General features: G+C 38.9%; 1 protein-coding gene across 1 annotated transcript in view; it reads right to left on the reverse strand.

Annotated features, from left to right (window-relative positions):
• Positions 1 to 12,378, reverse strand: part of ap3b1a (adaptor related protein complex 3 subunit beta 1a) — a 79,536-nt gene that overhangs the window by 9,622 nt on the left and 57,536 nt on the right. The window contains exons 25-28 of the mRNA XM_081613869.1: positions 6,632 to 6,860; positions 4,012 to 4,096; positions 2,988 to 3,085; positions 711 to 849 (exon numbers count right to left, since the gene is read on the reverse strand). Of these exons, the coding sequence (XP_081469995.1) occupies positions 711 to 849; positions 2,988 to 3,085; positions 4,012 to 4,096; positions 6,632 to 6,860 (551 nt within the window). The remainder of the gene's footprint in view (positions 1 to 710; positions 850 to 2,987; positions 3,086 to 4,011; positions 4,097 to 6,631; positions 6,861 to 12,378) is intronic.

The raw sequence follows: 12,378 nt of genomic DNA on the forward strand, positions 1-12,378 counted from the left end.
TCTAACTTAATGCAACTAATAACATCTATTTACGTAGAAGTTGTGTGAATAGATGATGCCAGGTTACAAAACAGCAGCCGTTCTATAATCTAAAAGGCCCGGAAAAAAAAAAATAAATTAAAAAAAAAAATTAAAAAAAGTGTAATAATTATGGAAGAAAGTGGAGCTGCAGAGATCCAGTGTCCAAGATCCAAACAACAGATCTGGTGTTGTGTCAAGACTTTCACAAATGCTCTCTTTCCAGTTTAACTAAGGGTACTTTATTTTTCTTTGTAAAAAAGTTGTCAATCTTCAGTTTCCGAGATGTCAACTTTTTTCCCCTATAAAGGGGTAAAAAAAAAAATGTATATACATATATATATATATATATATATATATATATATATATATATATATATATATATAGTGAAATGAATCTGTATTTTTCCCTGTTCAGTTTAAGAACTCATGTCATGACTAATTTAAGAAGTAACATGACCTTTAAAATGTGTGATCACAGCTGCAGTTCTGCAATCACTAAGAAATAAAACCTACTAAAACCTGGCAAAGCCATGCATTTGGAAACCACTGCACAAAACAAATTAGACTGAAATAAATGAGCATTCAAATATTTATAACAAGCTATGTGTAAGCATCATTACATACATAATACATGATAAGACATGTTATGAATACACGTTTTCATAAATGTGTGTGTGTGTGTTAGTTACCGTTGAAGGTTGTTTTGGTCAGATGAAACCACTCCTACATTAGCCACCGACAGGACCTGCTTGCTGATGTTCTGCTTGGAGGTGTTGGCAGTTGCCATGGTGATGGTTGCAGAAGTCTCATTCATGCCCATGAGCTTTTCTGAGAAGATGTAAAATATTTGCTCAGAAAAATCACAAAACAACAAAAACGTAATTTTATGTGTTAAGTTACGTATAAAATTGAAGTGAAACTTGAAGATTCAGTGCTTAATCAATCCTTGACAAGCTGATGAGTAACTCAAAAATACAATATTTTTCAAAGGGGTGAATGCACCGCTTCCTAAGCACTACCAGATCACACCAACACTTTTCAGCACGGATGTCTTTACTGAGGGAAAACGCTACATTAGCTTTTTCCAGAATCAGTTAAATGCTTAAATAAAGTGGTTTCAGTAATGCTAGCCATGCTAACAGCAGTAATTATCAATAAAAAGCTCCTAAAGATAGTCAAAATGGCGGCTTTTCAAACTTATTTAACACGGTTTCACAGAAACTCCTCTGAAGCATGAAATCGCCTAAGAACCATTAAAATGATTTTCAATGTCTTTTTTATCTTCTTATAGTATAGCTTGGAATATGCCAAAACTGGTATCGGCAGCTCAAAATCTTCTAACTCGACCCCGAAATTCTGATCGGTCCATCTCAAAGTACAGAACCGAATAATGAAACCATCCACAACCTTTCAGCATGTGAATATAATTTATCCTGTGTAAAAGAGCGTAAGTAACAATAAAAGACCAACAAAAAAAAAAGGAGAGCTCATCTGTGCCAAGTAATGGGAAAGGATTTAAATAAATTGAGACAAATAGGAACATTTTAGGTAGAAATTAAAGTGGTCCCACTGTCAAATATAATAAAAGCCTATTACCTGAAATAAGTTATTGACTTCCCTCCAATGGTATACATTAAAGTACATTTGTTCGAGAGAAAATGGTCCGAATGAACAAGCCGTTACTTCATCTTAAATCTCGCTTTGCTTTTATCCAAGTGCAGTTGAGCTCAGACAATCATGAATAAGGTTAATTAATGCAGAAGCAGCATTTAGCAGCACTCAGAAGCTCGCTGACGGGTGGGAGGCGTTCCTCTCCGCTCCCTAAAAGGAACCACATCATCCAGAGGATGTGGACCAGCTGGAAGAGTTTACACATTTTGTTATTATTACTCTATGCACATGTAAACATATATGGTTAATAGGTTTTATGTGATAGTGGTTGGTGTACATAAAAAATAAGCCCACAGTGATCACAAGCAGGACTGTATCAGAATGAAATGTGGAGTTTAGATTTACAACCCAAACCGAAATTTGGAAAAGCTGTTTTCTACTTCTTAAAGTGTAACTAGGTAATTAGATAGATTACCCTGTTGACAGACAGAAGAAATTAAGGTGTAGAAGTTCAGTAGACTGTAATGAGCGCAGCGCACTGCACAATGCGCCCTGTTCCGCTCCTATCAATCACACATCCCAGACGATTTGCACTCGACTCAGACAGTGACTACAGCAAGCGACAAAATAGAGCTGGAACATGTTAAACAAGCAGAAAATGAGAGAAGTTATACTGCTCACTCCAATTATAGTCTAAAAACGAAATCAATAATATCTTAATTAAAATAACGTGCTTACTGTGGGCATAAGCCTATAATTTGTCGGGTCGGGCTCGGACACGATGCCTAAATGCTCGGGTTGGATTATTTAGACCCAGTGTATTATAAGCCTGGCAGCCCACCAGGCTTTACTTGCCCTTCCGCCAGGCTAAGGGTTGAGCAACAATTGCATTGTCCCTGCACCTGCCTGTTGGCCTCACACTATTATTTCCAAATTATAATGCCTGCTTGTGCACCTCCTAACTTTTTTTTTACTTTTAACAGTTTTCAACACAAAAACACGGGAGCCCGCTGATGAACTGCCCTAACACCCCATCAACGCTCGTTACACTGATTCCTCATTTGATTCAGGCTAGCAGTTCTCTGGCTCACATACATTGAAAACAGACAAGTAGCATATTCACATACTTCTGCCTGATCTAAAGGAGCTAAAGTAGTAAAGTCATCAAACCTAGACTGAGACTCTGTCAGCAAATATTAAAACTGAGGGAAAAGGTCAATGCCAAAGGTTTTTATCAATTAAAACCACCGTGGATCAGGATTACATACACAGTGACGCTCGTCTCTGAGAATCTGTTGGACTGTGACACATTTTACGTCTTCAAAGAGAAAAGCATGACACAAACATGCACTGACTTTGCTCACTGCAGAAGTCTGGCTCTTTCATGGTGCTGGGCATCAGCAGCTCTCCTACGGCGGGCTGGATGGACACGCTGAACTGGTCCTCCTTGGTGCTGAGGAGGGACAAACAGGATTACAAAGAGTCCATGAAAAAAAAAACTAACGCTTTCCTTACTGGACCTTGTATTGTTTTGTGGACAGAATGTCTTGACCAGGGCTGTCAACGTTAACACATGTGATCAGTCTAAAAAGCTCAACTTTCTTAGAACTGTATTAGATTTGAAACTGCACTCATAACATAATGCAGATTAATCGAATTACCCATTTGTACTAAAGCCCTCCATCCCGCAGAGTGTTACTTCAAAGCAGAGTGTTACACGGCCTGGTACTGCGGTCAACAATGCAAACGAGAACCCTTTAGTGCTTCCTTGTTTTAGGCTTTACACAAAAAGTTACAAATATCCAGATCAGATTTAGTAGAGCTCAGCCTTTAATTTCCACAGCATCCAAACACGGCTTTTCATCAGAACTAAATTAAAGGGCTAGTTCCCAGATTTTAGAGAATCTGGACATTTCAAAACCTGAATCAGAGATAAACTAAAGTGGAAAAAACTTTCTTGCATCCCTCTTCCTTTTTTTTGGAAACATTTCTCCTCTGGATGCCGAGCAAACTGATGGCTCTGTGAATAGAATTTTGGAGCGGATTGATCCGTCCTCTCCATCTCAGACAGATTTTCTGATAACGTTATTGATCAGCTGAGCAGCAGTGCCAATGGCATTCAGCAGGCCGATTTGGGTTGGGGCTGATTAGTGGAAGGGGAGAGGGGGGAATAATTGTTATCCCAGTGAAACGAGATCAATCGCGTTTGATGTCTCACCTGGGAACGAAGGCAAAGTGAGGGGGGGGAAAACAAAAAGAACAAAAATTAACAGCAAGAACAAACAAAAGAGGCAAAACCAGCAGTTGGCGAAATTGATTCAAGCAGTCATACATGTGAGTTTTTAAAAAAAAATTTCCCAGGGTTTCCCGTTATCTTACCATAACTGGAAGTTGGCTGCTTGTGTTGAGTCGCTGAAGTCGATGCCCATGGACACGCTCACCGAGGCCCCCGGCTCCAGCCGCTCTGAGAGTGGAAGTAAAGGGGAGGGGGAAAAAAAACACGAGAAGAGAGAGTGAGCTCCAAGGGCAAGGCATGCGGCACGGGGGGGGGGAGGATGAAGGAAAGGGAGAGCGGAGTGGAACAGACAAGCGTCTACACGACGTGTGTTTTCTACATCGCAAAGCAAGGCCGCCACGTGTGAGAAATCTATCCTTCAATCTACTTTCCCGACAAATTCAGCCTCTGAAGAGGAAAAAAAAGAAGAAAGAAGCATCTTTCCAAAGCAACAGAGCCGTCAAGGACTAAATCAGCATCAGGAGAGCTGAGGTAGAAAATAGTAGAAAATACGAGGAGTTTAAAAATGTTGGAGAGAATCGGAATCTGAAAGCGACACATGGAGTTTGGAGCGCCTTTACACAAGTTAGAAAATGTGATCACTGCTGATATTTTTTTCTTTATTTGCATGACAGGATCCTTAAGGCCCGTCTCTTTTTAACTTTGCTGGATAATAAACAGTTCCAGAACTTATTGTGATACATGATAATATCGTCGTTTGAGACCATTACAGCCATTTTCAATCAATATAATAATATTAGCATAATAATCCAAGTACACCCACTCAAATATCCACATTAATTTAATTTCTAAAGAACATTTAATTTGGAACCAGAAAACATTTCAAGTATCCAAATTAAACAAACAAACCAATTAAAATGGATTGTGAAGCTTGTAAAAACTAAAATAGTCATTCAGCTGAGACGGGGAAAACGGGTAAAAGAGGCAGGAAGGTCAAACTGCTTTGTACTGTCAAATGTTTGCAACGTTTCTCAAAATGGCAGCTTTTCAATTACTTTAAAGGACAGCGTTTTTTGTTTTTTTTTTACATGACTGTTGTCCAAATGGAAATTATTGCGCTCCTTTTAATTAATTTTCTGACTAATTGATTTACTGCTTATTGTGACGAGCTTGAGGAGGCCTCTTCACGCATAACCAGAAGAAACTGAACACAAAAGTAAACACCAAAGTCCTTTGGTATAATGCTACATGACAATAGGCAGCAGAAAAGAGCAAATTTACTCATTGTCATCATCCTTCAGCAAACGGGCATAAAGCAGCTCAACACAAAGCTTTTGTCTGTATTCATCCCCCTGCGGTTCATCCAGGCTAGGGCCAGCCTCTGGCTCACCGTACCCACACTCAATCGATCCAAATTACCCACCGTTTGGCTGCATGAGTTCCTTCAATGCCCAATCAATCCCCTGCAAAGGGCGCTTTTAGCATGCTTCACCGCGCACCGCTTCTGTCTCGCGGTGCGTTCAGGGCCCGCACGCACCAGAGGTTTTAAAGGTACAGTTTATCAGATGGAAAACTGGGGACTGTGTGTCAATTTCCTTTTTCTGATCGATATCAATGAAAATGTGACTTGATTAGATCTGGTGATTAGTCGTTGGGTGTTTTTATTTAATTGTTTTTAGTAGAAGTGAGGCTAAATGGGCTTAGAGGGTATTCGACAATTTGATGATCATTTAAGATCCGTCCAGAAAACATGAGCCAAGAAAAATCTCAATATGTCACATAGAGTAGGGGTGTCCAAAGTGTGGCCCGAGGACCATTTGCGGCCCATGAATTAATTTTTTTTTTTTATAAAGCAAAAGTCAAAAGTCTTATTTATGTGTTTGATCGTTAATGACATACAAATTTCAGAAACTTTCATAAAAGCCTATAAATCACAAACTAAGTTTTGTATTTTAAATTTAATACATTTTGTGGCCCACCAGTAGTTTTTAAATTTGTCTGTTTTGGCCAAAGAAGAAAAGAGGAGATCTCAAAATTTCAAGATATAAAGGTTTAATATACATCACTAACAATTCTATACAATATTTAAAATAAAAATGTTATAGCACAATCAAGTAAGGTTAACTTCAGTTGTTAAAAAAATGCTACATATATGAAATAAAGACTAAGTCTTTTTACTTAATAATTTAATGCCTTGAAATTGGGCCTCTGTCTCTTTAAGAACTCCCCATCTTTCTGAAACTCCGCCTTCAGGAAGTCATCACAACATGGCCGCTATTTTAACCCTTTAAAAACACTGACAGGCGTTGCTCTGAGAAGTAGCTCATATAGCTCACTAGGTGTTTGCTAATTGCTGCAGGCTAGTCTGAAGGAGCTGAGTGCCAGAGTCGGAAGCTCACAAACTGTAGCTGCATCTCAGAGGCGGGGCTAGGTCCACCCAAGTGTTTTGCAAAGCTGAATAGTTGCCATGGAGATTGGCAAATTTCTCAGTCATGCATGAAAGAATCAAAGGAACACCCCAGGTGTGTTTTTTGAGGAGAGGCTAACATTAAAACATGATGTAAAGCTAAACGCCCCCCCAAAAAACCCTACATGTTAAATAATAGTTCCGCTTTAAAGCAAATGGAGTTTTTTTTTTTTTTTTTTAAGTGACTAACAAACTCATACAAAGCATCTATCCGGGCAGAGGAGACATTTTCATGCTGTTGCTACCAATGTACGGAGTAACGGGTGTTGGCGTTTTTGTGTGTGCAAGCGACTCACCAACAGAGTTAAAGCAGTGGACGTTCAGGCTGCCTGGGCTCCGATCTCCTATATGGATCTCTTCCAGGCTGTGATCTGAGCTGTTGGTCAGGATGACCTGCACTGCAACCATACTGGGCTGGTATAAGCATGGCTGCCGGGGGAAATGGTACTTGGCCGACAAGCCTTTTCCCGTCATATGGTGGAGCAGCTCGTGGGTTTTCACGGGGCCAAACGGTGAAGACGTGACCTGGAGAGAGATCGGAATAAAATCAGTGACAGAAATAGGCAGCCATGACGGATCAATTCTTCTAGATAAGTCTCTACACATTTTGTCAACGTATTGTATTTCACTGAGGTTCTATGTGACAAAGTCGTAAGCGAGAATTGCATACATGTAATTTTACATTATTTTATTTATTTATTTTTTTACAAATAGAAATCTGAAATGCCTAATTTGTAAACTGAGTCCACCGTTTTCTAATTTAATCTCAGAATGACTGAAGCAGAGAACAAACACAATCATCAAGACCAAGAAACAACAAACAGAACTTCATTCAGAATGATGTGTAGCAAAAATCAAAAGAGAAAACACACACTGAACATCAGTATTCAACATGGTGGTGGCAGAGTCATGCTGCGCCGGGATACGGAAGCTGGTTAACGATAGATGGGAAATTAGATGGAGCTAGTTAAGTGAAGAACATCTGTCAGAAGCAAAAAAAAAAAAAAAGAGTCAAAGGTTTTCCTTCTACAAGGACAATGAGCCCAAACCTTCAGCCAAGAGTTAGAAAGAGATTAAAGAATATTCTTTTGTTAAAAGGGCCTAAACAAAGTTCAGACATAAATCTGTAGCCAGAGAACAGCTGCAACTAGCAATCGATTAATCGCATAAAATTGGCACTTTCTGCAGACTTGTCAATTTATAACTTATGCTGTTTTAACATAAAATTAAAAATACACTAACATATGCAAATAAAGTAATAAATTACCTTTTAGAAATAGGAAAACATTCGTCTAAGACACAATAACGTTCCATTAGTGAACGCTTGATCATTTGTAGCAAAGGATGCATCTACAGCTAAAGAGAATAAAAAAAACTTCAGGTTTTTTGTTGTTTTTTTATTTAAAAGCAAGATGTGTATCTTTTGTACAGCTTTGATATAATTACGGCTCTGGGTGTGTTCTCTGAGCAAAATGATTCCCCCCCCACCAGGAATTGGTGTACTCCAATTAGCGATTAATCAATGACTAAATTAGTTGATGATCATTTAAAAAAATCGATCAGGATTAATTGTTTCAGGTCCAAGTCAGACCTGAAAACTGATGATCACAGTTTCAATCGTATCACGCATTACAATTACGCATCACCTTGTGAAAAAGTCTGAGCATGAACCCCTTTTGCGAGGCAGCTTTCTGCAAAAACTCAATATTTCGTGCAATATCGTGCAACTGCATCCAAACTAAAGTCCAGAATAACACGAGAATATCCGTCTGTCACGTGACGAACGCTCATACAGCTGAACGTCTCTAATCAACAGCTAGAAGGCGCCTCTTGTTAGCGAAGAACTCTCCCTTCGTTAAGTCTGGAAGGTGAAGAGGAGTGCGTCGAGGAAACGTCCTCAATCAGCTGAGTTAGATGAAAATGGGCCGGATGCTCAGGCAAAGCAGGCTGAATAAAAACACCCCTAATGAATAGAAACACAAGTGGCTGCCTCGGCCCAGAGCCCCTGCCTCTGGCTGGCTGTTTAAAAGGAGCTTTTACCCTTTCAGAGGCAGGAAATTGTATTACCTCAGAGAGGTGCTGAAAAGAAAGGAGGTGGAGGCGGCGTTTTAGTTTCTATCTGTGGAATTAACATCCTGTTACAGCAGATGAACGCCGTTCGCACTCTGTGGTGTGGAGATTCTCGACTGCCTGCTCTCATTAGAGAGACGAGATGTCACAGGCAGCCCACACAAGGCAACACAATACAGCAGGAAAAATGTGTGTGTGTGTGTGTTTTTTTTTTTAAAGCGGAAAATTATCACATAATGTCCATAAACAGCAGAAGCGTTTGTGTTGTGTTCAAAACAAAACAAACAACAAGCACCACAAAAAGTATGGGTATTTTTGTCAAAAAGGTCAGATCTTTTCTTTCTTGAGTGACAGCACTAATTAGATCTAATTAGACTAAAATAAACTAAAAAAAAAAAAAAAAAAAAAAAAGATTCATTAAGACTCGAAAAATAATTATCACCAGATGGCACTCAATTCGAGTTCAGGGAATAAAAAACAAAAATATCAATCGAAAATAGGGACGAGAGGATTAGAAAAACAGAAATGAAAAGTATTTTTAAAAATAATAAGGCTGGACACAAACTTAATGATTCTACAAACTTACAAACCCAAAAGGTGTGATAATAATGTGTCATTTGGGGTCAATTATTAATTTTGGGTTTTATTTTTCGATCCAGTGCAAATTGATTATGCGACATTAAGGTTCCGTTATGTTGATGCGAAATTAAGAATTTTGTTAAGTCCAAATAATTGGAGATTTTCTCTTATTAACACAGAGTCTAAATAACATCAATCAAGTTCAGTGGTGCAGCACATTTCAGCAGCAACGCAGTTCAAAGTGCTTTGTTTCATGAAAACATGTGAAACAAAAACATTGTGAAACCAGTAACAAAAATAAGAGTCGTTATTAAAATCGATAAACATCAAACATGTTGGTCAAAATTCCAGTTGTTATTAATCAAAAGCAACTTTAAACAGGTGGGATTTTGGCCTCGATTTAACATTTAACAATGTTTCAACTGTTTTGCAGTTTTCTGGGAGTTTGTTCCAGATTTGTCAAGCATAGAAGCTGAATGCTGCTCCTCCATAAGCTCCAATCTAATGTTTGGATAACTGGTGAAAAACATCTATGCCTAAATGCATCAAAATCTGTGAATAGCTGAATGTGAATGAATCAAATGTCTCGTTGATGGGATAACCTGCTCATTCAGCATCTTCAGGTAGTCAGATTACCTCATGACGGTGCTGAACTTTGACCTGAGCAACAACAGTAACACCGGATCATAGCGCTGTAGTCACAAGGCGCTATTGTAGAAACTAGGCATGATGGGTAAATCACTTCATCTGCTTCTTAGCAAGAGCACTTATCAGGTCACACAACCTTCTTATTTCGCTCCCAAGTAGAAACTTTAGTCTCCTTCACAATTTGCAGTCTTTTCCTTTGGTTAGCCTCACAGATTAGTGGTTTTCTTACGACTACAAAGTTGTTCCACTGAGTTTTCTTCATTGTACATGCAGTCAACCTATTGTTTTTATAAGTTTCAGTTTCTTTAATATTTATTTTTTACATAGGCCGTTATATTCCTAATACACTGGCTGAACAAATTACATTTGTGTTGTTTATAAATGTTTGACCAAACTTGTGAAGCTATAAGCGTATCCAAGTGTGCTTTACCAATGCAGAGTTAGCAAATAAATATGTAATTCGGCCCATTTATGTCTGTGTTAAAAAAATAAAAAGTTTTAAGTCAATTCAGCACCGATTTCTGTATCAGATCAGTGTCTGCCGATACCGATATCTGAGGTTCAGTATTGGAAGTCAACAAAGTGGATCGGTGCCTCCCTAGAATTTAAACTTTTCTATTAAAAACCTGTGGAGTTAGCTGCAATCATAACATCTTCAGAGAACCAGTAATTTGTAATTATTTTTAAGAATATAGGAAAAGCAGACTTGCAGAAAGATTAGAGACACTATATAAAAAAAAGAAACAATTGAGGTGTAAAAAAAAAAAAAAAAAAAATAGAAATGTAATATAAAACGTGCATCTCCTGCTACTATACCATCGAAGCATCTGTAACAGAGGTCACAAAAACATTCGTCTCTTGCGGCCGTCACGCCGCCACGCAAATTTATCGGACCACTTTTGGATGTGTCGGAGCAGTCGGTATCGATAAAGCCCGCCGTAATGTTTGCCAGGCCGTCACGACGGAGATTTACCTCCCTGACAGAGACATTCCGCCTTCAAGGTCCTCCTGTGTGCCTTCTCGCCCCCCCTGTCTGAACGGGGACGGGGACAGCGCTTCAAACTGCATATTATCACCAATTTGACATGGTGGACAGTTAAAGGCTGACACGAGTGCCCACACACCATCCGCTGTTGTTCTACGCCGCGCGGAGCAATCCCATAACACCTCAAGTGTAAATAAGAGAGGGAGAGGGATGCAACCTTGACTTCTCTGTCAGTCTTTTTTTTTTTCCTTCTTCCCTTCGGGTCTGCGCTCGGAGGCTCGGTCCCGGACAGGAAAGGAGGAAGGTGACAATGAGAGAGGAAGTTGATTGAGAGGCTCTATTATGCATCAACTTAAAGGAAGCTCCAGTGATGGATGACACAGACACGCCAGTCACCTTCAGAGCACGGACGCCGTGTTCCCAGCATCCTCTCTGGCAAATGACCTGAAAATCCCGCTGACGTGCTAAAAAAAAAAAAAAAAAAGTCTATGTGGATTGAGGCGGGCTTCGCATTGAAACGAAAGAGCTATGAAGTGCACAGCGACGCATGGTTTATATATTGAAAAATCCAGTTTTAGTTTTTTGCAGATATTGTCCACTTGGGATTTTATTAAACTCTCCAAGAGTCGGTGGGTTTAAGGTAAGGGGGACATGTGTTTGATTTTTAGGGCCCGACCGTTTCCCCCTTCGATCTGAAGATGACAATTAATTGAAGGGGCATCACAAAGACCTTGGGTGCAGATTGAATTAAATAAATGTTAGCACGGTCGCCCTAAACCTACTTTAACTTGACAATGAGCCTCTCCAGAACACACATACAGAGATTAGTTCATTTGTGTCAATTTTTCAGGAAATTAGATTTTCTCAAATGATTAATTTTGATTTTTTTTCTTCATTAAGGCAGATTAGCAATAATAGAAGATTGATATTCATAGGCAGGAGTGTCCTTCATCCAGCTTTACAAGTGCCACACACACTTTTTATTCATCTATTTACTGAACGCGAGGCGTAGATTGAAGGAATCCCACTAACAACAATTCCTGTGAAAACCGAATGTAATTTAATCTAAAATCCCCCAAAACATTTTAAAACTAAAAATATTAACATACGTAATTGTACGTTTGTAAATGTGCAATTAAAATTAGCATCTTTTTCCCAGGTGTCTGGATATTTAGATAGTCAGGGCCGGATATAAAAGGATGTGGGCCACTGGGCAGGACCAAGTTTGGTGCCTTAAAGAAAAAGTATTTCACAAAAGCAAATTACAGTGCATCAATAAGCGGTCTTACCAATTTTCTGAGCATCGTTTCTATTCATAAAAGTCCCAAAATATTTATACAACTCACATAATATGCGCTGATGACTTTTAAATAAAGTACAGTGTTCGCAAAACACACTTTCAAAAAAAAAAAAAAAAAAGAGGCCCTGGGCTACTGCCCCTTTATAAAATCTGTCCTAGGGGAAAATTATTAACCATTTAAAATGGATTCAACCATAAAAGACAATGTATTTTATTATTATTTATCTGTTGTAGACCAAGTAGTAATCATTTTTCAAGAAGGGGCAAAAGAATGCTTTCAAATCTGAAAAGTGTGGCTGAATGCTTAACAAACATGCCACCACAAGTGATGAGTTGGGCCCCTTGAGCTTCTACACCATGATTGTCCATGTTTTTATGAAAGCAAGCATTTCTAAACAGTCAAATTTGTCTCGTTTTCTAGCATTCTTTCTATCTGCTGACCTGCAGTGTGCAGTAAGAGA

Source organism: Poecilia reticulata, chromosome 12, assembly GCF_904066995.2.
Source record: "Poecilia reticulata chromosome 12, P_reticulata-male-v2, whole genome shotgun sequence".
Classification (NCBI taxonomy): Eukaryota; Metazoa; Chordata; class Actinopteri; order Cyprinodontiformes; family Poeciliidae; genus Poecilia; species Poecilia reticulata.